Source organism: Harmonia axyridis, chromosome 2 (genome assembly GCF_914767665.1).
Source record: "Harmonia axyridis chromosome 2, icHarAxyr1.1, whole genome shotgun sequence".
Lineage (NCBI taxonomy): Eukaryota > Metazoa > Arthropoda > Insecta > Coleoptera > Coccinellidae > Harmonia > Harmonia axyridis.
In genome coordinates, this window is record NC_059502.1 from 62066600 (window position 1) to 62089932 (window position 23333).

The window sequence follows — 23333 nt, forward strand, 5'->3', positions numbered from 1 at the left end:
CTTATTAATGCACAAGTTAATAATTATTTTTCATTATATTAATTAAATGAAGACTTTCATCAATATAATTATATCCTTTGGATGTAAAGAAAAGAGTAAGAAGTCATTAAAAGCAAGCCTATCTTGTGGACGAAATCGCTGGCACGTTGTAGTCTTCTAAAAATCTCATTATCTTATTAGATGTCCAACTATATGCGAAATGAAATTTCTGGATAAATCATCCGAGTTAACAACTTTCACGCACAGAAAGGTGGAATTTCGGCCACATGTTTTATACAATGGAGCCTACAAGAATCATAAATAACCACTAGGTATTATGCGCTCCAGCACTTATAGGTAGAACTCCGTCAGATTAGTAAATGAAGCAGTAACTCAAAATGTAACCAGGGTTTTGTTAATCCACACAATGGGGCATGAAATATGTGTCGGACAGGGCGGATCCACGTGATTGCAATCCGGCTAATGCAGAACTCCAATATATCATATGCTTGAGGCCGAAGATGTGTCTAACGTGTCCGTGTGTGTTCTGCGGGATAGCCTTGGGGCGGTCGGAATACAAGAAAATGAGAATGATCCATCAATGTTGTACCTTATGATCGGTTATGTAGCACGGGGTTTTGTAACAGCGGAATGAACATTTATGTCCGACTTTCAATTCATGTTTTAACTGAATGTTGTGAATACAGGGTGTTTTCAAATGAGTGCAAATGTTTTGAGGGGGTGAATTTTTGTTGTGGATTAAAGTAGGTTTTCAATGTGAACAGATGATACTATTCTCGACATTGAAAAGTTACATGCTCATGTAAAAATGAGGAAAAAAAATAATTTTTCTCTTGAAATAGCTGAAGAAATGAAAGAATAGCATTTTATGAGTATATTTCATCAATGAAGAATGCAAACAAAACGGTATAGCCACATACAAAATGTGTATTATTATTTTTATTCACTGAATTGGAGTCGTTGCGGTTCTGTTAACCTTCCGGGAACAGCGACCAAGTTGATCTTTTGTTCTTAACCCTGCCTATTAATACAAATCCAGGGAGGCCGACGATACTGCTTACGAAACTGACGACATCCTTAGAAGCCTTAGCTATTACTTATTATTATTTGAACTGGGGTCGTTTTGGTTCGGTAAGCCTTCCGGGAACTGCGACCATGCAGATTTTTTATTCACTACTCTACTCATTTATAGAAACCCAGGGAGGTCGTCAACGACGTTAATAAAATTGATAACCTCTAGGACCGGCTTACCCATGTGAATGGTTCTTAGGCCAGCCAGCTCCGGACACTTGCAAAGCAAGTGTTCGGCTGTTTCTGCTTCCGATCCACAGAGCCTGCAAATCTCGTCTGCTGACTTTCCCATACGGTACAAATGATGTTTGTACCGACAGTGCCCCGTCAGCAGTCCCACCATCACCCGAAGCTCGGCTCGCGTCAGCTTCAGGAGCTTTTTGGCGTAGGTAGGAGAAATCTTCACGAATTTCTTTGCCTGAACAAGTCTAGGAGTGTTAGGACCGCAGCTTAATATTGGTCTCTTCCTATTCCACAGAAAGTCTCAGGTCCAGCAGGTCTCAACCTTGATGCACTTTCTGCAAGTTCATCCGCTCTTTCATTTTTTTCAACTCCACAGTGCCCTGGTATCCATAGTAGAGTCACCTCATTTTATCTGGCCAGTTGCTTTATGGTGTTACAGCACTCCCAAGTCAGCAGAGACCCCTGACAACACGATTCCAGGGATCTCAGCGTGGTTTGGCTGTTCGTGGTGATGTAGATATGCGCCCCCTTGAGGTTCATTTCGAGACACTCCTGAGCGCATACATAAACAGCCATTATCTCGGTCTGTAGAATCGAGGGCTCACTTCCCAGGGCTTTAGAAATCCTCAGTTTAGGTCCATATATTCCAATGCCGGTGCCCTATTACCCTATTTTTATTAGCTATTACTTCGTGAGTATCCAGAACTGAAATTCCCGTGAGAGCGGTTCTTAGGTCAGTCAGTCCCGGACTAAATATTCATTCGACTGTTTCTACCTCCTTTTCACAGTGTTCTGTCAGCACTCTCACCATTACCCGAAGCTAAGCTCGTTGTAGCTCCAAGAACTTCCCGGTATGGGTCGGTGAAAGCACCACAAATTTCTTTGCCTGAGCAATACCTGAAGTGTTCCTCCAGTGGGTTTTTCTATTGTCTCACTCCAATTATTGGACCGCTATTGAAGATCTTCATTCAAGTAAACAGTATGAATTACAAATAGTGCAAGTGTATACAGGACACAATTCAATGGTACATATAAGTATACATCACAAGGTAAAAAATGGAATGTAGGCAGTGAACAATGGTATAAGTGAAAATCAGAAATTGTCTATGATAACGCTCAACCGTTCACTCTCACACACTTAGAGCGGAAAAGGCCATAATCCCGAACACGAACACATGCAACACACACAAAAGATCGATTACGCTCTGAGGATCTTGCCAGAGGAAGCAAAAAATAAAATGCTAATCCCACGCTCTGCGACTGACATCTTTGTGGATGGACCATCCTCCTCGTAGAGTTGTCATCACGAGATCCCTTCTAATTTGCGTGGTGTCTATTGAGAGGGCTTGCAAAAGGGCACTGATTTCTCGGCACCAGAACCTCCTTGCTTCGATAATGAAGGGTAGCACTCGGATGCTCCTGCCAGGATTTCTTGCCGCCGCCACCTCCAACAGCTCTGGCTGATCATATGTCGCTCTCTTCAGAAGATATGTTTCAGAGAGCGACCTAGGGGCCTTCCATGACACCCCCACGTCTGCAACTATCACATCCGCACCTTTAGTGCAGACCATATCGGGCTTGTTGAGCTTGCCTCTGGTGTCCCTGATGTGAGGATCCTCGACAACCTTCCATCCCTTCTTTCTAGCTGCATCGACGATCCTCTTCACGACAAAATTGTGTCTGTTCATCCGCTTGGTATGGCCAAGTGGGCATGGCAGGAGCATATGGGAAAGGGACTCTACCTTACCGCAACCAGCTCTGCACATCCTGGTTTCACGGGGGCCATACGGCAGCCCTCTCGTGGGCAGCGATTTAGTTCTCGGCTCGATCGCTGGGATATAGTCCTCCCCTGAGCACACCACCGGCGGTGAATGAATGTAAAAATTTGGGGCACCGTCGTTTTCAGCTTGTCCTGTACCTCCTCCATAGAATGATCTCTCCAATATTTCTGCATTGTTTTGTCGACCGCATGCTTGGTGTTGAGATGTGGCTTATATTGGTCTTTTTCAAGCCCACAGAAGGGCTCAGGACCAACAGGTGTTAACCTTGTTTCATTTCATTGGCTTTTCTTCAATATCATAATATCCGGGTATCCATAGTAGAGCATTGTTGCCTCTGGTCAAGTGCTTTATGGTATTACGGCCCTCCTATGTCATTAGAGGCCCCTGCCTATATGATTCCAGGACCTCACAGCGTGGGCTGGCTGTCCGTAGTAATGTAAATGAGAGATTTGTCTTGAGAAACTCTTGAGCTCAAGTATAGACAGCTATTGTTTCGGTTTTCAAAAGACAGAGCTCACTTTCCAGGGATCTAGAGATCCTTGTTTTAGGCTCATATACCCCAATACCTGTTCTTCTTTCTGATTTGGAGCCATCTGTATACCAAATGAAGGACTTTTTGTTGAAGCGATTTACAAAGTTCGTTGCACTGAGATGGTCGTAAATGATCGTTTCAAAGCGTACTTCGAAATCGAAGATAGTTGGCAGGGTTTTTCCAAGAGGTTTAAATCTAATTAGTTCAATGTATAGTTCAATATATTCTTATTGCTTCGAAAAAGCTACATTTCCTCCCATTTATAAAGGTGGCAGATCAAGCATAACCTTTTAGCGCTGCTGTGTGCATAGCTCCCGTAACACCAATACAGTCCAGCCTCTGCAATGTCTGCAACCAGCTGCGTGTGGTGACCTCTTCGGTTTTTTTTCACCTTGGTAAAGGCTAACGATGGTGAGGCATTCCGTCACCTGGTGATCCGGAGTTTCATTCTCCTCCCCACGGAATCTGCACTCGTCATTTTGGGTAGACCCATTCTCATGAGGTGGTTCCTAAGGCGACAATGCCCTGTGGGGAATCCAGCATATTTTTACTAAGATCCAGGTACTTCTTGGATCTCCTAGAATCAAAATTTCGAAGAAAACTTTTTGAGTGATTCCGCCAGAGTATTTCTCTTTCGGTTCCTCCTTTGGTTCGGATTATGTGGTAAGTATGAAATTCTACATGAAGCAACTTTCCCACGTTTCACAATTCGAAAGACATTTGCACAAATAATAACACATTAAGGAAATTTGAAAAAAAAAAGAAAACACCTCTACCGATATGGATTCACTTTTAACAGGTTTTGAGATAATAGTCTCATTTCTTCATATCAAACCATACCCAAATTCAGTTATGTTTTCGCTTTCACTCTCCCTCAGTAACTACCTACTTCACTATAATTGTTCTGAACTGATCAGAATTCATTTTCCAAAATAAACATAGAGTGCAATCCGCAATAATGTAGAAGACATCATCTCGGTAAGTATTGAAACAATCATTACTTGTTTGCCATCCAAAATACCCATAGATATGTAGAAGGATAAAAAAGTTAAGCATATTTGACTCATGATGTTGATATGTGCCATATCAGACTTCATTCGAATCCTATCCGAAACTTTATTCAGTCTGGGATTTGAGAGATCTGGTTTCAGAATGTATTCTTGAACTTCTACTCTATGCTATCTGGCACCGGAAAAAAAATATCTGTGTAGATACGAAGATTTCAGAACGAAATATCGAATTCCTCGATATTAAATATTTATAAAGTGTAAATGCGATTTTCGTCTGAATGAGGGGAGAAGTCTCTTCAACGTCATTAAGGGCATGGAGTACAAGAAGCATTCGCTGCTATCTAGAGGTTTTATTACAGGAATGATACTGCAGAATGATCAGTCATCAAGTTCCTCATCTTACTCATGAAAGGAAATGTGTTTGTACACATCGATAAATTCGGCAATTTCGACTGAACATTTCTTTATAGCAATCCAATGGGTATTTCAATTTACCGGAAATCACATTTCGACGTATTGAATTGAATTTACATTTTGTATTTCTGAAACTACTGAGATCCCTTAATCGTATAATGAAACACGTCATTTATCTTGATTCGAATTCAGTGGCTCTATGAATATATCATAATAGTTATTTATAATACAAGTGCAGAAGGCATTGATATTCTTCCACGAGTTCAAAATTCAAAAACGAGCCACGAAGTGGCGAGTTTTGGAATGAACGAGTGGTAGAATGAGCCTTCTGTACGAGTATTATACATTATTTTCTCTAATTCATTGCATTTTCATTGAAATTAATGAAACATTTCCATAAATATCATTTAGTGATTTTCGCATTGAAAAATGTTGGTTGGCAGAACTGATTTTTTTAAGGCAAATTGATGAATTGACAGATAAAGCCGTGGCGGAAAGTTCGGATTGCCAACATAGAATAATAAAATATAACCATGAAAACTGTGCGTTTCTGATATATTCTCGCACGATTTTGTTCTACAAGATGTGGAAGAATGAACGGAATAACCACAGAATTAGAGAAAAACGTTTTCCAAACTTGTCTGAAATAGCCAAAGATTTTTTATCAGAGCCAGAAACTTCAACTCGTGTTGAAAGACAATTTTGAAGAGCTGCTCTGACTGCTATGAAAACCCGCAATAGATTAGGCGAAAAATCCTCAAGGTGCCTCATGTGTCTAGATCCTGGATAGAAAATGAATAATCTAATAGTAACGGTTGTTTTTTTTCGAGGTATATAACTTTACGTTGCCATTTCTGTTCAAGATGGCGACCTATTCAACAGCTGTCAATCGATTTATTCTCAGTTTGGTTTGGCAATTCATCATCGATAGACTCACGCCTGAACAACGCTTGCAAATAGTGCAATTTTATTTCGAAAATAATGGTTCTGTGCGGAATACGTATCGCGCACTACGTCCATTTTATTTTGTTTAGCGATGAAGCGCACTTCTGGTTGAATGGCTACGTCAACAAACAAAACTGCCGCATTTGGAGTGAAGCTAATTCTCAAGTGTATGTCGAAACACCGTAACATCCAGAAAAACTGACTGTTTGGTGCGCTTTATGGGCTGGTGGAATCATAGGTCCGTACTTCTTCGAAAAGGATGATGGCCAGAACGTTACAGTCAATGGTGATCGGTATAGAGCCATGATTACTAACTTTTTTATTCCTGAATTGAACAACCATGATGTCCAGGAGCTGTGGTTCTAACAAGACGGCGCAACATGTCACACAGCTCGTGCCACAATCGATTCATTGAAAGACAAGTTTGGTGATTGCCTAATTTCACATTTTGGACATGTAAATTGGCCTCCAAGATCTTGTGATTTAACACCGCTAGATTACTTTCTGTGGGGCTATGTAAATTCAATGGTCTATGCGGATAAGCCACAAACCCTTGACCATTTGGAAGACAACATTCGCCGTATTATTGCCGATATACGGCTACAAATGTTGGAAAAAGTCATCGAAAATTGGACGTCCAGATTGGACTACATCCGAGCCAGCCGTGGCGGTCATATGCCAGAAATCATATTCAAAATGTAATGCCACAAGATTATCTTGCGGATAAATTAAATTCATGTCAATCGAATAATCCATCGTAGATTCATTGCAATTTAAAGTGCTATAGCTCTAAAAAAACACCCTTTATAAACCTATATATATCTCTCATCAAGTGGTTACCGAGTTAAAAGAAGATTGTGTCAATCGCTTCCGTGTTAAAATTCGTGAAATTGTGGTATTGGTAATAACTTGTAGAGAAACAAACATTGTTTGGAATATAGAAGTCACAACGGCCAGACTTTATTCTGTATTCTGGATAAAGTCATTTATCCCGCACGACCAACTTTTCCAAGTTCGTTTGCTCAGGATTGATCGCGTTATCGAGTTTTGTGAGTGTATCAGACAAGCACGTAATGCTTAAAATGTTGTTTTCTATAACCGGCGATACTTTGTATCATGCTCCTTCCCTTCCAGATATCCCCTCCGCATATTGAAACAGTACGTCTCGTTCGATGAAATTGAACGTGAAATCCCGTAGTGGGCTACATGAAAATCTGGAACAAATCCATGGCTACTATGGTTACATATAAACGAAATGTGAGCAGAATAATTTTGCTTCATTGAGTATCTATGGAAATATAGAATCTTGATTTTATTTTGAATATCTAAAGCAGCAAAAAATGTAGAAAGATATAGGAGATTTTGAGCGCTCGTCATTCATGCGCCAATTGCACATTTGGAGACCATATACTGGATGAGTCTTGTAGATATATAAAAAAAAATATAAAATGTACACGTCAGTGATTACTGCTTGAATTATACAGGGTGATTCACCACGATCGCCTATGAATCGTTTATGGAAAACTTATCATAATTTTGTTGTGAACATTTGCACATTTTCGGTTTGAGACAAAGATCCATGAAGATATTATGCTATCCTGATGGCAGCCAGATGCCTCAATATGCAGATATCTGTAGAAAAAACAGAATCCATGGTCATAGCAAAAGAGCCTTCGAGATGTAAACTAGCTGTCAACGATAATTCCATTCAGCAGCGTATGCAATGTACATACGAAGGGCGCGTTTGGATTTTGCGAGAGAGCATATCCATTGGGAAGAGGCTGATTTTTGAAAGATTGCACTGAGCATATCTTTCATGTGGACGTCTGTATACAAGGGGACGTCGAGCACAATGGTAGAGGCAGAATCTACACTCATCTGTGAAGAGAACTCTTTCCCAATCAGCCTCTTCCCAAAGGATAGGCTCTCTCGCAAAATCCAAACGCGCCCTTCGATGGGCTGAGGTAAGACCTGAGCCTCTCGCCGCGACACGAGGCCTTAAATCATAGTGTCTGAGGCGATTTCTTATTGTCTGAGTGCTAATTTGCACCCTATGAGTTTGCTCAAGCTGATTTTGAAAGAGGCGAGCGGTTGCAAACCGTTGTCTCAACGAAGAAACTCTCAAGTAACGTTCTTGAATGGCAGTTGTTACCCATGGTCTACCCTGTCCTGATCTTCGGACATTCATACCTGTCTCCCTGAATCGCTGCAACAATCTGGACACACTTGTATGGGAAACTCCAAACCTTTCTGCAATTCTTGTGTATGTCCACACTTCTTCTCGCAAAACTACAGCTTGGGCACATTCCTCTTGGGTCAAATTGCGTGTTTCGCGTTGCATAGTGGTCGAGTGTAGAAAATCAAACGAAAGAAAAACTATTGATTACTAGAATTGATCGAGAACAATTGATTTCAGAATGGAGTCAATACATTCAAAATCTGATAATCTCATCTTTTTTTATTCCTGCTGGGAAAAAACATCTGTATTGAAGAAAAACGTTGAAAGTGGATAACATATGCATGAATAATTCTGATAAAAATAATTATCATTGAGAACACCTTCAGTTGTAGAATAAATTTGAGATTTCCATAATTCTTTTGTGCAGTGTATTTTTTTCAATATAATATACAATCATAACGATATAGTGAAATTGTAGATTTGAAAATATATCACAATCCGAAAAACGTAATCTAATCATGTTGGGGACATGTAAAAATTGCTATCTATGTTTATTTTTCTTTGATTCTACCTTAAAAAAATAATAAAAGAAAAAACCGCAATTTCTAACAGTGTGTAATAGTCTGTGACTTCAGGAAGACATTTGAAAAAGTCGATATTTATATAAAAGAATTCGATATTCCATGAATTGTACTAATTTATTGATTCTCAACAATCCCTACAAACAATTAATTACAATGAATGAAATGTCAAATTTAGTTAACAAAACATCGACTTTTAGTTTCGTTCTATGTTTTTCGCAAATCACAAACTGCACTCAATTAGAAATTGCGATTTTTCCTGATAGTAAATTTTTCCCAGATAACTCTTGAAGTTTTCATTTCAGATATAGAGTTTGCCATTGAAAAAGAAAAGGGGAGTCCAGTTTTATCATTCATACTTTTTATTACGATTGTTCGAAGAATTTCTCAAATTAAGGAATACGTGAATTATTTTCAATGAAAACATCATAATCGGAACTGATGAAGCCATAACATCACCTCGAAACTAATCAATAAACGAAATAATTAATTGAGAAGTTCAATGCCATCCGTGTCCAATACGTAAAGCATTATTTACTTGAAAGTTCTTTATAGGTATAAGAACAAATAAGAATCCCTCATTACTTATGTTGTTTATCCAGAAAAGTAATTGGAAGAAACCACTCGGCTAGTAATATTCTCCGGTTTTTCAATTGATATCGATTTAGGTCTAGTTGCATTAAGAGATGAAATAGACGGAATTAATTTAATGAGAATCAGTAAATCCTTGATTTCAAATACTTACTCGTTATTTAGTTATCACCATGTGCCTTTTTTTCACGCTTTTGATAAAAAACATATATTGAAACTTAATAGCGAGTTTTCATCTGATAGAGCTTGATTGTTATCAAATTTTCTGCATATGGTTTCAAAGTTGATGAAGTTAGCTAGGTATAATAATATTATATATTTCTTCAGTGAATCAAATTTGGAATGAAATGATTTGAATGAATCAAATCTAATATTATTTAACGTTTTCTGTAGTGAATTCCCATTCAAGTGTAATGATTTTTTAACTCTACAATATACACATTATCACAATTTGAGTATGATTAGATGAAAGATCAATTATTTATCATCATTGAGGAGAATCTTCACAGTTTGTCAGGTTAACTGTGACGCTGTCTAATATATACTATTATATTGAAATAATAGAGGCTCCGCTCACCTAAACACCATCGATTTTGGTGTTTCGTCATCGAGTTCTCTCGGTTCCGAGAAAGAAACAAGAAAAACTCAAAATACCGAAAGAAAAAGAAAACGTCAAAGTAACTAAGGCAAACATTTCCTTTTCATGATTTTTCGCGATTACTTCGCAATTAGCGGATGAAGATAAACACAACAGTCAGCTGGCAATGTTATGGCATCAGTATTGTGGCATGTGCAAGGTATAATATTAATTGATTACCTCCAAAAAGGCCAGACCATCAACAGCGATCATTATATAACGTTATTGGATCGTTCAAAGGATGAAATCTTTAAAAAACGGCACCATTCGAAGAGAAAAATGTGCTGTTTCATCAAGACAATACGCCATGTCACAAATCAATGAAAATAATGGCAAAACTGCATGAATTGGGTATCGAATTGCTTCTGCATTCACCGTAGTCGCCAGATCTGGCCCCCGCGACTTTTTCCTGTTCTCAGATCTCAAAAGAATGCTCGCTGGAAAGAAATTTAGTGCCAATGAAGAAATAATCGCCGAAACTGAGGCCTCTTTTGATGCGAAAGACGATTCGTACTACAAAAATGGTATCGAAAAGTTGAAAGATCGCTATAATCGCTGTATCGCCTTTGAAGGCAACTATGTTGAATAATAAAATTTTGCCAAAAAAAAATGTGTTTTACTATGGTAGACCGGAGACTTTACAATTGGCCTGTTATAGGCATTGTGGAAATGTAGATCCACTGGTATCTAGCAAAATTGCTGAGGAAAAGTTCGAAAGAAGTGATCTGAAAAAATTCTTAGTAATTATGATTCGAAAACCATTCATATTCAATATAATGAAATAGAATATAACAGTAGAGTATCTAAATTGTGAAACTCATGATTATTATGTTATTATTTCGAATGTAAGTGTGTAATTCTTTGATGCTGTTGTTTATTATATTATATTATTAATGGACGAATAATATAGCGATGTAAATATAATTTGCAAAATGGCGAATGCGCAGGTCATCACTATTTATTCGCTCCAAAAGTATATATAGAAGGTACCTACACTTGGATTGTTAAAAAGTCCAATGTTTTAGTTTTCAGTCATCATTTTCTTGTTTTAATTGGTATTACAGAAATTCGTAGAGATAACGGACAGTACGTGCACTGTTTTCTGATTATTAGTTTTTTTTTTTCGATTTTGTTCTAGAAGATTTGGCAGAATAAACCGATTAATCATAAAATTAGAAAAAATCATAACATACAGAATCTTTATTGTTGAAATGTATCTTTTGAAGTGGATAGTCATACGAAAATCGAGTATTAATCTATTTCCCATTATTTCCAGATGTCAACATGGTTGCAGAGCCCAAACCACATCAAACCGGAAGAAAGAGACAGAATGTTGCCAAAACAGGAAACGATTGGTAAGTGTATTGCATCAACTAGGTACATAATCCCAATTGATTCTCATCAGGAGTCTGCCCGATTTTGTATACGTTGAAGTTAATAAATGACCGGTCTTCAAGGAGTATCGTGTTTGATGGCTATTAGATCTTGCAGCGTGGCGGTCGTTCCCCAGACTGACCATTTTGCTGACGCTGATAACTCCGATACATATGTGTCAACCACGCAAACACGGTCGTCAGTCTGTTGATGGCTTTGTGTCTCACGAATCATAGCGTAAACTAGTCGAGCGAAGGACTCTTGGCTGCAGCCAACTGAAAAAAAAATTAAGAAAGAAAGCACTAACGGGAAGTCAACAACTTTTGCGTGCTTCTTCTATTCGTATTCTTTTAATTTTTCAACGGAGTTTTGTCTGTAAATTTCGCCTTCGATATACGCAACTGAGTATTTTTAAAGTTCCATTTTGCCTTTTGTGAGAGTCTTATGCAGAGAGAGAATTTTGATTCTTGGAAAAAAAATATTCGTGCGAACAAAAAATTATCAGTTAATGTTATTTTGAAGCTCAGAGTACGGTTGATTTGTTTTTTTTTATCATGGTTAACAATTCTCATCTAATCAAACAGTTTTGACTATTTTTCTTCGTACCGAAAAATCTGTTCGCATTACAGTATAAAGTAAATGCTACCATGACAATAAAAACACCTGTAGACACATAATAAAATAGTTGAGAAGAATTTAAATGTGCTTTTGCAGAAACATAATATGACCGTAAGTCCAGTAATCAAATTTAAAAAATGGCATTCCGTAATGAAGTTGTATATATTTTGAAAACGCATGAACTGACATGATTGATTCTGACCTCGATTTCTCCGTCAGTGGAGTGCAACAAAACGATTGAAATCGTCATCAGCTCAGACTTCTACAATTCTACTAATTTGGCTAGAATGTTATCACGCTGTTCCTTTAGCATAAATGGTGAAAATTGTGAATGGTGGTTCTGATTTCATGGTAATTTCCAGGGTACACCCAAGGTGTAAATTGAGTTCGTTAGGCAAAATACTCTCCCATATTTTGGAATTATTGTAATTTTTCCTATCCAGAACGCGAAAAATATCGTTTTGATCGAATAAAAACTAAAAAGAAAAAGAAGTACAATTTCCAAGTGTGTAATAATATCATACGATAATAATTATCTATCTGATTAATGTATCAGCAAAATGCCATCAACATAACCATTGTCAAACAGAAGATTTCCACGCTATTACGTAGGAATAATAATCGAAAGTAACCCAAGGAGAATGCATGTCATCGAGGGAGAGTAGCGAAATACCGGTTTCACCCTTGTTATGAATCATCAGTACCGCATAACTCAACCCAAGATGACAAACAAACGAAATAGCAGGCACCTTATTAAACGCTGGCAGACGCAAAGCAGTATGATTACTGCGAACTTTTTTTTTTTTTTTTAATACGCATCTCTCGGGAAAAGACTGAGCTTATAACGCCCTTTCAAGCGCCGCGAGATGAATTTAGAAGAAATCGGTTTGTGCGTGTCTTAAACTGCTGTAAGTTGTAACCAAGGGGGAATACATCTTGAGGTAGGGTATTCCATAGCCTTGCAGTTCGGTAAAGAAAAGCCTTCTGATACACCGATATCCTAGCTGTAGAAAGATGCACGACAAACTGGTGACTATTATCGGCTAGCCTTGTTCGTCGATCAAATTGAGCCCCTGGAGGAATCATGGAGGCAATGGCAGCAGAACACCTTCCGTGGTAGTATCTGTAAAAAAGGCATAAGTCTCCAACCTTCCTACGGTGATCGAGACTATGAAGGTTGGCAGTTAACGTTGGATCGTCTATTAGGCGCACTGCTCATTTTTGAATGGAATCAAGTAGGAGTAACGAGTGCTTAGGAGCTGAACCCCAAGCATGAGAGCAATATTCCATAGCTGGACGCTGCTTTGGAGTGAACAATTTCCTCGCACGAAATAGATATTCAATTCAATTCAATTCAATTCATTTATTTCCAAAGACAATTTTACAACTGTATAGGAATAGTCAAATCCAAACTTATATCATCAATACTAAATTATACAAAAAAAAATAAAAACAAGATAACATATCATATTAAAATTTTTAAATATTCGTCCACACGATAAAAACAATTCTCAATAAAAAAAGATTTCAACTTGATTTTGAACTCATTTAGTGATTGACAAGTTTTAATATTATCTGGCAAATTATTAAATATTAGAGGGCCTAAATTATGGGGAGATCGAAATGCAACTTTAGACATACAAACGTTGGTTCTCAAGTTCGAGCTATATCTGGTATTGAAATTGTGAACATCACAGTTCCTCCTAAATTTATCGGGATTTGTAAAAACATACAAACACATTTCATACAAAAACAACGACGGAACAGTCAAAATTTTAAACTTTCTAAAATAGTCTTTGCAACTAGTAGTTTTCGGTGTACTTGCAATAGAACGTATACACCTCTTCTGGGCCACAAATACGTCCTCACAGAGTGTCGACCAACCCCAGAAACAGACACCATATCTCAGTCTTGCATCAACATTAGCATGATATACCTGAATCAGTTGTTTCTCCGTTAGAACAGTTTTCAGCTGTCTCAGAACATAGCTTTGAGAGTTAACTTTTGGTACCAAATATTCACAGTGTGACTTCCAGTTAAGGTTAGCATCAACATATAGGCCTAAAAACTTTGTGCTGTCACTAAAAGATAATGACTGGTCATATAATCTGATATTCAGCTCATTAATACTCTTCTGAGAATGGTGAAATCTCATAAATGTCGTTTTATTAGGGTTTAAGTGAAGTGCGTAGTCAGAAAACCAACCGTCAATTCTTTCAATCAGATTATTACATTTCCGCTCGAGAGTAACATCAGAACCACCAGATATCAGGGATGATATGTCATCTGCGAAAGCTGCAAATGAAGCATCAAGATCAATATCATTGAATTGATTGATAAACAAAATGAAAAATATTGGACCAAGGATAGAACCTTGTGGCACTCCAGTTAGGGTACCCAACAAATTCGAATTGACACTTCTTATATTATTATCTGAATCAATATTGCTTATGGAAACATACTGTTGTCTTTCACCCAAATATGACTCTATCCACCTTAAACATCTGTCATCAAAACCATACCTTTCAATCAGCTTTAAAAATTTTCCATGATCAACACAGTCGAACGCCCTACTAAGATCACAAAAGATCCCAACAGGGCACTCCCCTGCTTCCATGAAATTTACCAGGTTCTCATAAAAGAAATGCATCGCTGACATAGTATTTTTCCCCTTTCGAAAACCAAATTGGTTCTCCGAGAAGATCTTCTGTTGTTCTAGATGTACAAGTAGCCTATCTAAGAACGCATACTCAAATATCTTGGATAACACCGATGGCACTGTTATCGGTCTGTAGTTTTCAACCATATTCTCATTACCCTTTTTAAAAATGGGGATTACTTTCCCCACTTTCAGTTTTTTGGGGAACTCACCGCAACAGAATGACAGATTGACAAGATGGGTTAGTGGTTTGATAACACATGGTAAAACTCTTTTCATTAAGAAATTCGGTAACTCATCAAACCCACTGGAGTTAGAATTTTTTAGTTTCTTCATAAGCAAATCTCCCAATTCTTGTTCAGTATATGGACATAGTTTGAGTTTATGCTCTATATTAGTGTTAAAATCAGGTATGCCATTGGAGCTATTTATTTTTTTAATGATTTCATTTGGCGCATTCCTGAAAAAACCATTGAAAGTGGCAGCAATCTTTGCCGGGTTATCAACAGATTTATTTTCATGATCACGAAGAACAATATTTTCATGTTGACTTTTTTTATTAGTTATTTGATTAACCACTCGCCAACAAGATTTTGTCCTACTTTGTGACGTGTTTATTATGTTCTGGAAAAAATTCTTCTTTGTATCCCTTACTAATTTACTATGTTCTTTTTTAGCCTTCAAATAAAGTGTTCTCAACTCAGGATGCCTTTGTGAGAAATAATGTAAATCCTTCAAATTTCTGCTAGAGTTCCTTACATTGTTTGAAACCCAACTTTTTGAACCTATTTCTTTAGTCAACTTGTGCAGAGGAAAATGAATATTGAAGTAATACTGCAAAATGTTGAAAAAATCGTCAAATGACCCCGACAAGTCCGAGCTACCATATACAGATGACCAGGTCTCACCATGAAGTGACTGTTCAAACTTAAGAATTGCTTCTTCGTTGTATTTTCTTCCAAGTCGACTCACTCTACTTGATCTTCTAGGACATAAATCAAATTCCCCTAATGTTGTTCTATGATCAGAAAATGTATTATCGTATACACACGTGATATACTGACTATGGTTAGCAAATATATGATCAATACAACTAATAGACGCATCAGTCAAGCGGGTCGGCCAACCACTCCTATGAAGCAGCCCATATGAAGAAAATATATTACTTAATTTCATGAAATTAGTACACTTCTCATCAAGATAATTGAAATTAAAGTCTCCACAGATTATCACATCGCTAACTGTATCATAGATTTCATCTAACACTTCCTCTATCTTCTCCAGAAAAACACCAGCTTTGCCATTAGGGGAGCGGTAACAGTTCAATATTATAGTTTTTTTACTAAATATATTACATGATATGGCACAAACTTCTATATCCAGCTCAATGCAAAATTTATTTAAGTCAATGGACTTGCACGAAATATCTTTACGAGTGTAGATCGCAACTCCTCCTCTCCGTCGATCGGTTCGGCTATATGAACTAGATAGTTCATAACCATCAATCTGATAGCTTGGAATCGACATGTTATCCGTCCATGTCTCGTTAAAACAAAGAAAAAACATATTCTTGTATGAAGATATATCAATAAGCATTTCATTTATTTTGTCAGAATTCAGTCCACCCAGATTCAAAAAAAAGAGCTTGGGATCAAAAACTACCGGGTCAACTCTGCCGTTTTTCTCCGGAAGAAAAACCGCTGTACACAGCAGTCCCTAGGCCACAGCTCAGGGTTCATAGCTGATTTGAAGTTCCTGTCGTAAATTGAGATTTTAAAAGAGGCATATCTCTCAGGGTACTTCGAATTAACTGTCTCAACAGATACTTCCGGAAAATGGGATTTCAGATAATTCTTCATAATTTCACTCGTTGTCTCCGGGGCAAGCCTTGAGACATGTAACACAGCCATCTTCGGGACTCCAACTAGTGTAGTACCATTGTTCTCAATGTGAGTTCCAACGATGGGCTTTCTTCTTTTATGTCTCACATCTTTCCAACCTTCATTATCTGTAGGTTGGACCGCAGAGATTAAGGTGGTTTCCACTGAATGTGATAGCATTTCGGAATTCTTATGAGGCGTCACAGAAGTGCCATCTTTCTGGGTTTGATTGTCAACCGAAATTGATTTCCTATGCCGCGCAGTTGAAGTTAATGCGCTCGGTACAGTCACTTGTGATGGATTTGCCGTCCCTACCGAGACTGATGGACTCCGCCCACGATGCCCTGTTTCAACTGATGTAATGTTTTTGTTTTGATTTCGGCTAACCTCACTTTCATTCTTTGAGTTCAAAAGTGAAATAATAGTACTCAAATTTTTATTGGATTTTTCTAGTTCTTGAATTAATCTGTTCTGCATTTTGAGTTCACACTGAGCGACTTTGAGATCAGTCGATTTATTTAGACAAAACATGTTTCGACATACCTCGTTTTCCGTCGACATGGAGTCATGAAAAATATCTTCCTCGGGCTGGGTTTTTCCCAAAAATTTCACAACTTCTTGACTTAACTTTGGAACAACACTCTCAGGTAACTTCTTATAGACTATATAAGAAATTAAATCCTGTTTTACCATCTTTTGAAGTTCGTTTACAATTTGTTGCTGCACCTCAGTTGGCGCCATCATCATATCGATGCTGCCCAAATAGGAAAAGGAAAGGAAACAAGACTCTTCACTCACTAGCTAAGCTTCTGTGCAGCTGACCTGGCAACTGAGCAGACGTGCTCATGCCACGTTGCATTTGGACTGATATTGACCCCTAGAAGCCATTAGTCGGTTTTATTGTTTTATTATCCATTATTAGTTGGGGTGCAACTGTCGATGTTTTTCTTGTGAGCAGGAAAAGTTAGTTTAATATGCATCAATATGGAAACCTATTCAACATTTTTTTCATTCAATTATAAAAAAGTCCTCTAAAATTTCGTTATCTCAGAAATCAACAGCCAATTCCTGTGTTCCAAAATATTTGGAATTGCAAAAATGAATTTGATAAAATTCACTATCAAGTCTCTTTCATAAATAAATGAAATCAGTGTCCCTGCCTAGGTTATGAATTAATTTAGCGCCTTCTCCGACGTCACTCAGGTAAGTAACATCAAAAGTGATGAATACCGATATTCAAACAACAGCATATTTCAATCAAATGTCAGTTTGATAGAAACTATTTTCGTTATCCAAAACCTAATCAGTGAAATTTGATTTTTCATTATTCTATGTGCTTCTTCCAAGTATTGGTTTTTATCCCTAAAAAAAACTTTAATTATCTGATTTTACAAACGTTTGAGCATAAATCTTTGTGGAATAATCTTATGTTTAAATTTTTTCCTGCAACGCTAAACACATTAATACCTTTCATTAATGAGTATATGACAGTCATCTCAATTTCAGAGCGATATTCAATTCCCAGAGGACTGTAGTCGAAAGGACCCAATAATGAAAAAAATTCTCAAGGAGACAAATAAGGACAATCAGACAATTTGTTTTCGTCGATGTCCTGGAAGCTAGAATGGCAGATGCCAAATGAAAAATCCACCTAATTCCTTCAGTCTTCTCGAGTTTCCTAGTCGGTAGAATTGTGTTACCCAGACTTTGTCTACCTATGTTTTCTTTCTTCGTCCTTCCAGAGCTATCGGTTAATATCAGATGAAATCGTATTTACCTTCAGAGCGACATTTTCAGAGGTATCTCTTACAAAGGCATAGGAATAAGATTTGACAACTGAGTTTAGGGTCGATGTAAGAAAATACGACATGGATTCGAAAGGATTTGAAGAATGTGAATGAGAGGATATTTATTCGATTCATTTGTTTTCGACTTTAATTATAATTCTCATATGACGTCTTTCTGATGTAGGAGTGAATCTTAGAGGATGATTAAGAGAATTGATGAATATGGAATTAAGAAAAAACTTAGAAAATTCAATTGTTCAACCTTTATTATTTCAGTTGACAGTTCGAGAGTTCAATGCTTTATAAAAATAATATTCTTGTGGATATTTGATATAATAACATTCAGTTCTCATTTTCATTATTCAAAGTGATAATTCGATGATACAAAATGGCGAATGCGTCGGTTTTAAATCTTTCACGTGAATCACATTTTGTTTGGAAAAAATCAACAAATAGTGAAGTTTCATAATTAGGTTCATTCATATCTCATTATTGAGAGAGACTTCCTCCACGTGTCTGCTCAGTTCAAAATGAAATTTTAGATTTCTCCTTTTACAACCACCCATAATTTCTAAATAATCTACATTGTAGAATGACAATATTCTGATTTGCGAATGAAAATACAAATATTGATAACTTTTCGTTTTTCGCAAAAGAATCAATTTATGTTCAATCTACAAAGCATTGATATATTTTTGAAATATTCGTGAAAACACCTACAAAAAATTATTACAAAAGAGGTAAAACTAAAATTTTGAGAAAAAAATAATCGACCGACGTACAGTGCTGCCTTATACTTATATGCTTCGTAAAGAAAACGAAGATAAAGTGAAGGTATAACTTCGTGCACGTACATAGTTTGGTCTTCGCAGGAGCACCAGAGGGGAAATGAAGGGGCTTCACTGATACTTGGAAAGGTATGTGGTGGTAATCCCTCTCAAATCAACATTATCGCTAGTAAGTAACTCCATGAAACTGAATGATATGAAATGGGAGACCGGCGGTGTTCTATAACCACCACCTGATGCAATAACACCGAGATCGAGAGGAAGTTCTTATCTGCCATGATAAGGCGTGAGACTGTGAACTAAGGGCTTATTATTATTATTCATCGAATCAGAATCGTTGCGTTTCTGTTAGCCTTCCAGGAACTGAGACAAAATTGATATTTTGTTCCTAACCCTACCTATTCATACAACAGGCATTGCACCGGCATTGGGATATATGGATCTAAACTGAGGATCTCTAAAGCCCTGGGAAGTGAGCCCTCGATTCTACAGACCGAGATAATGGCTTTTTATGTATGCGCCCAAGAGTGTCTCAAAATGAGAGGGGGCGCATATCTACATCACCACGGACAGCCAAACCACGCTGAGATCATTGGAATCGTGTTGTCAGGGGTCTTTGCTGACTTGGGAGTGCCGTAACACCATAAAGCAACTGGCCAGAGGAAATAAGGTGACTCTACTATGGGTACCAGGGCACTGTGGGGTTGAAGGAAATGAAAGAGCTCGCAAAAAGTGCATCAAGTTTAACATCTGCTGGACCTGAGCCTTTCTGTGGGATAGGAAAAGACTAATATAAAGCTGCGGTCCAGCTATGGGAGTTGAACAGCAGAACAATCCACTGGACTAACACTCCTAGACTTTTTCAGGCAAAGAAATTCGTGAAGAATTCACCTACCTACGCCAAAAAGCTACTGAAGATGTCGCGAGCCGAGCTTCGGGTGATGGTGGGACTGCTTACGGGGCACTGTCGGTACAAACATCATTTGTACCTTGTGGGAGAGTCAGCAGATGATATTTGCAGGCCCTATGGATCGAAAGCAGAAACAGCCGAACACTTGGTATGCAAGTGTCCGGAGCTGGCTGGCCTAAGAACCAATCACATGGGTAAGCATGGATACCAGAGAGGTAACGGTCAAGGCCCCTAAGGAGATTGTCAGTTTTATTAATGTCATTGACAACCTCCCTGGGTTTCTATGAATGAGTAGGGTAGAGAACAAAAGATCTGCATGGTCGCAGTTCCCGGAAGGCTTACCGAACCAAAACCGACCCCAGTTCAAATAATAATAATTGTAAGATAAAATTTGATTTCAGGGTTGATGCTGAATATGATTATTGTTTATGATAGAATTATCATTTGATAGGCAACGTTTCGAGTGCCCGAAAAAGGACATCTAGATCTCCTCGTTTTAGGCCCATATACCCCAATACCTATGCCTCTTTCTAATTTTGATCTATCGGTATACCATATAGAGAACTCTTTTTCCAAGCGATTTACGAAGTTCATCACACTGAGGCGGTCATCAATGACCGTTTCAAAAGGTTCTTCGAAATCGAATATAGTTGGCATCACATCTGAGGATTTCGCCAAGAGGTTTGAATCTAATTGATTTCCATATGTCCAATCCAATTTCCTGGACGGAGAGTTTCATTTTGGGTTATCATTATTGCTTCCAGCAAGCCACATTTCTTAGCATGTAAGTGTAAGGGAGCCAAATGGACTATGGAACTGACCTAAATGGAACTATGGACTCAGAACTGGCCGATCACACATACAATTCGTGCTGCTCGTATCATGATATTTGCAAGCAAATTCGTGAGAAATGAGAAACAGAAGGAAGGTTACTTAGAGAAGACATAACCCTTTCTTCTCACGTGACGATTTGGTCACACCGCACTCCAGGAACTTCTAAAAACTGTTCTCAGATGAGTTTCCATTATGTAACAGTGAAATTAACAAGAAATGCTGGATCGATTCGATACGAAACGAATATTAGGATCCACTCGTCCGGTTCTCATGAATAATTTTTCAATTCGGGAATCCCAACCAGGAGATTTTTCAGGGAGAGCCGAAACACTGGAACTATCTCCAATTTCCGGGCAAAGCCGATTATTCCGATTCAGAGAGTCGGGCCAGCGCCACCAGCTTGAGTCAAGGGATAGTCCGACTCGTTAACAGGCTAACAAGCACAAATTTGAATTTCATTGAATCAACGAGGATTTGTAGTAACGAATGAGATTTCTAATTTGTATAGTCCCGGAAAATTAAAGGTTCGCCCGAGGATGTTTCGGGCCTCGAAACCATAGATCCGCAGGATGCGATAATCAGTTCACGGAAATAATGAGGATTTTCGTTTCAATTTGCGATGGATCGATCACTCTGCTAAAGTGTCGGGAGGTTGGGGTCTAAGATTAGGCAGATGTTCTCCAGGACATGTCAAAACATCAGGTGAAATAAACTAATCGAGTTGTCACCGCCTTTTAGACGGGGTTTGTGCCTGGTGCAGATATAGGTGTCTATTAAATTATTTTGTCTTCATAACAGGGGCGGATACAGGGGGAAGGGAGCATGGGGGCCATTGCCCCCCCTCGCGGACCTTATAAATATAAAAATGTATCCTGAAAAATCGAAAAATATGCGTGGGCACTTACAAGGGTGAAAGATTGGTAATGAACTAGAATGGTTGAAGACAGGTTGAATGTATTGGCATTAATGCATATACATAGAACCATTTGCAGCAGTCTTAATGTTGAAAGATACGACAGTCAAAAAAATACGAGACTAGATTTTGTCATTAAATTTTTAATATTTGATCATATGTCTCAATTTAATAGGTGTAGTAAAAAGGAATTCATTATTTGTCCAATTGATGGCTTCAATTATATGTATCTTGCGTTGTTCAAGTCCGATCGGGTTGCACTATATGGCGTTAAAAAGATGAGATTTCGCACTACAAAAACTAATCCTGAAACACGTCGATTTTTTATTTTAATTTATCGTATTTTAAAATAATAATTTAATATACAGGTTGAATTACTTTCGAGTAATGACGTCACTGTAATTTTTTTCAAATGGAACACCCTCATTTTGTCTCAATATTCCGATTAATCCAGCTGAGCTAATCCAAAAATGTATCACATGTTGATTCCAATTGGTACAAGGTGGACAAAAATACAATTGTTAGTAACGCGTAACATTCTTTATTAGGTAAATCAACAATATTATCAAAAATACTTATTGTCTAGCGGCAATAAACAAATGATGACATTTCACAAAAAACTAGACGACTATGTTTTTTTTTAATTGATAAGAAATAATTTCTTCCAAATTCTGTCTGCTAGACCACAAGTACCAAACATGTTTGGAAACAGTTCATTTTTATTAATCTAAAAATGTAACAAACTACAGGGTGTTATACTCAAACCAATTGCCTCTAGACAATAAGTATTTTTGATAATATTGTTAATTTAACTAATAAAGAATGTTACGCGTTACTTTATGAGCACACACAAAACAATTGTATTTTTATGTACCCTATACCAATTGGAATCAACATGTGATACATTTTTGGAATCAGCTCAGCTAGAGTAATCGGAAAATTGAGTCAAAAAGGGGGTGTTCCATCTAAAAAAAATGACGGTGACGTCATTAATCGAAAGTAGTTCACCCTGTATATTAGATTATTATTTTAAAATACGGTAAATTAAAATCAAAAATCGACGTGTTTCAGGATTATTACTCAAATTGGTTTGTTTAGCTAAAAATGAATTTATTCCATACTTTGCGGACACAGTACAAAAAGTTGTTAAGAGGGATTACCACTACGTGGTTTTTCGCTCATCAGTCAAACTTTGGTTACCGTTCAATTCCCCTATGGCTCCCCTGCGATGACCAAAATTTGTACGGTGTACGAAACTGTACATTCCCTTCATCTTATTTCTTTTTTCAAAGCAATATGCTGCATTGTTCGACGAATTTCTCGAAATTATATAATAGTTTTACCTCTTTTTTAATGATTTCTGGAAGGTTTTTTCCACGAAAAGATATTTCAGTGCTTTGTACATTGACCATATCATCCATTCTTTCGCAAAAACCAAATTGTTACCAAATTTTTTCTGTATTCGCAAATTGAAAATTTTTACTCTCTTTTAGTATATATTTTCTCAAGAAAGTTATGTGAAAACTCCATTGAAATGGGTGATTCGTAAGAAGAAATATCTCTTATTTCGTTTTAAACTTGGTGGTGTTTCCTGTCAAATTCCTTAAATCAAGGAAATGCATCATTTTCTGAAGAAAGAGTTATCG

At 37.6% G+C, this 23333-nt stretch overlaps 1 protein-coding gene across 2 annotated transcripts in view; it reads left to right on the forward strand.

Moving 5' to 3' along the window:
* The window catches only part of LOC123673575, a 493067-nt gene that overhangs the window by 248680 nt on the left and 221054 nt on the right, over positions 1–23333 (forward strand). For both annotated transcript variants that reach the window (XM_045608159.1, XM_045608160.1), the window contains exon 5: positions 11201–11279. In XM_045608159.1, the coding sequence (XP_045464115.1) occupies positions 11201–11279 (79 nt within the window). The remainder of the gene's footprint in view (positions 1–11200; positions 11280–23333) is intronic.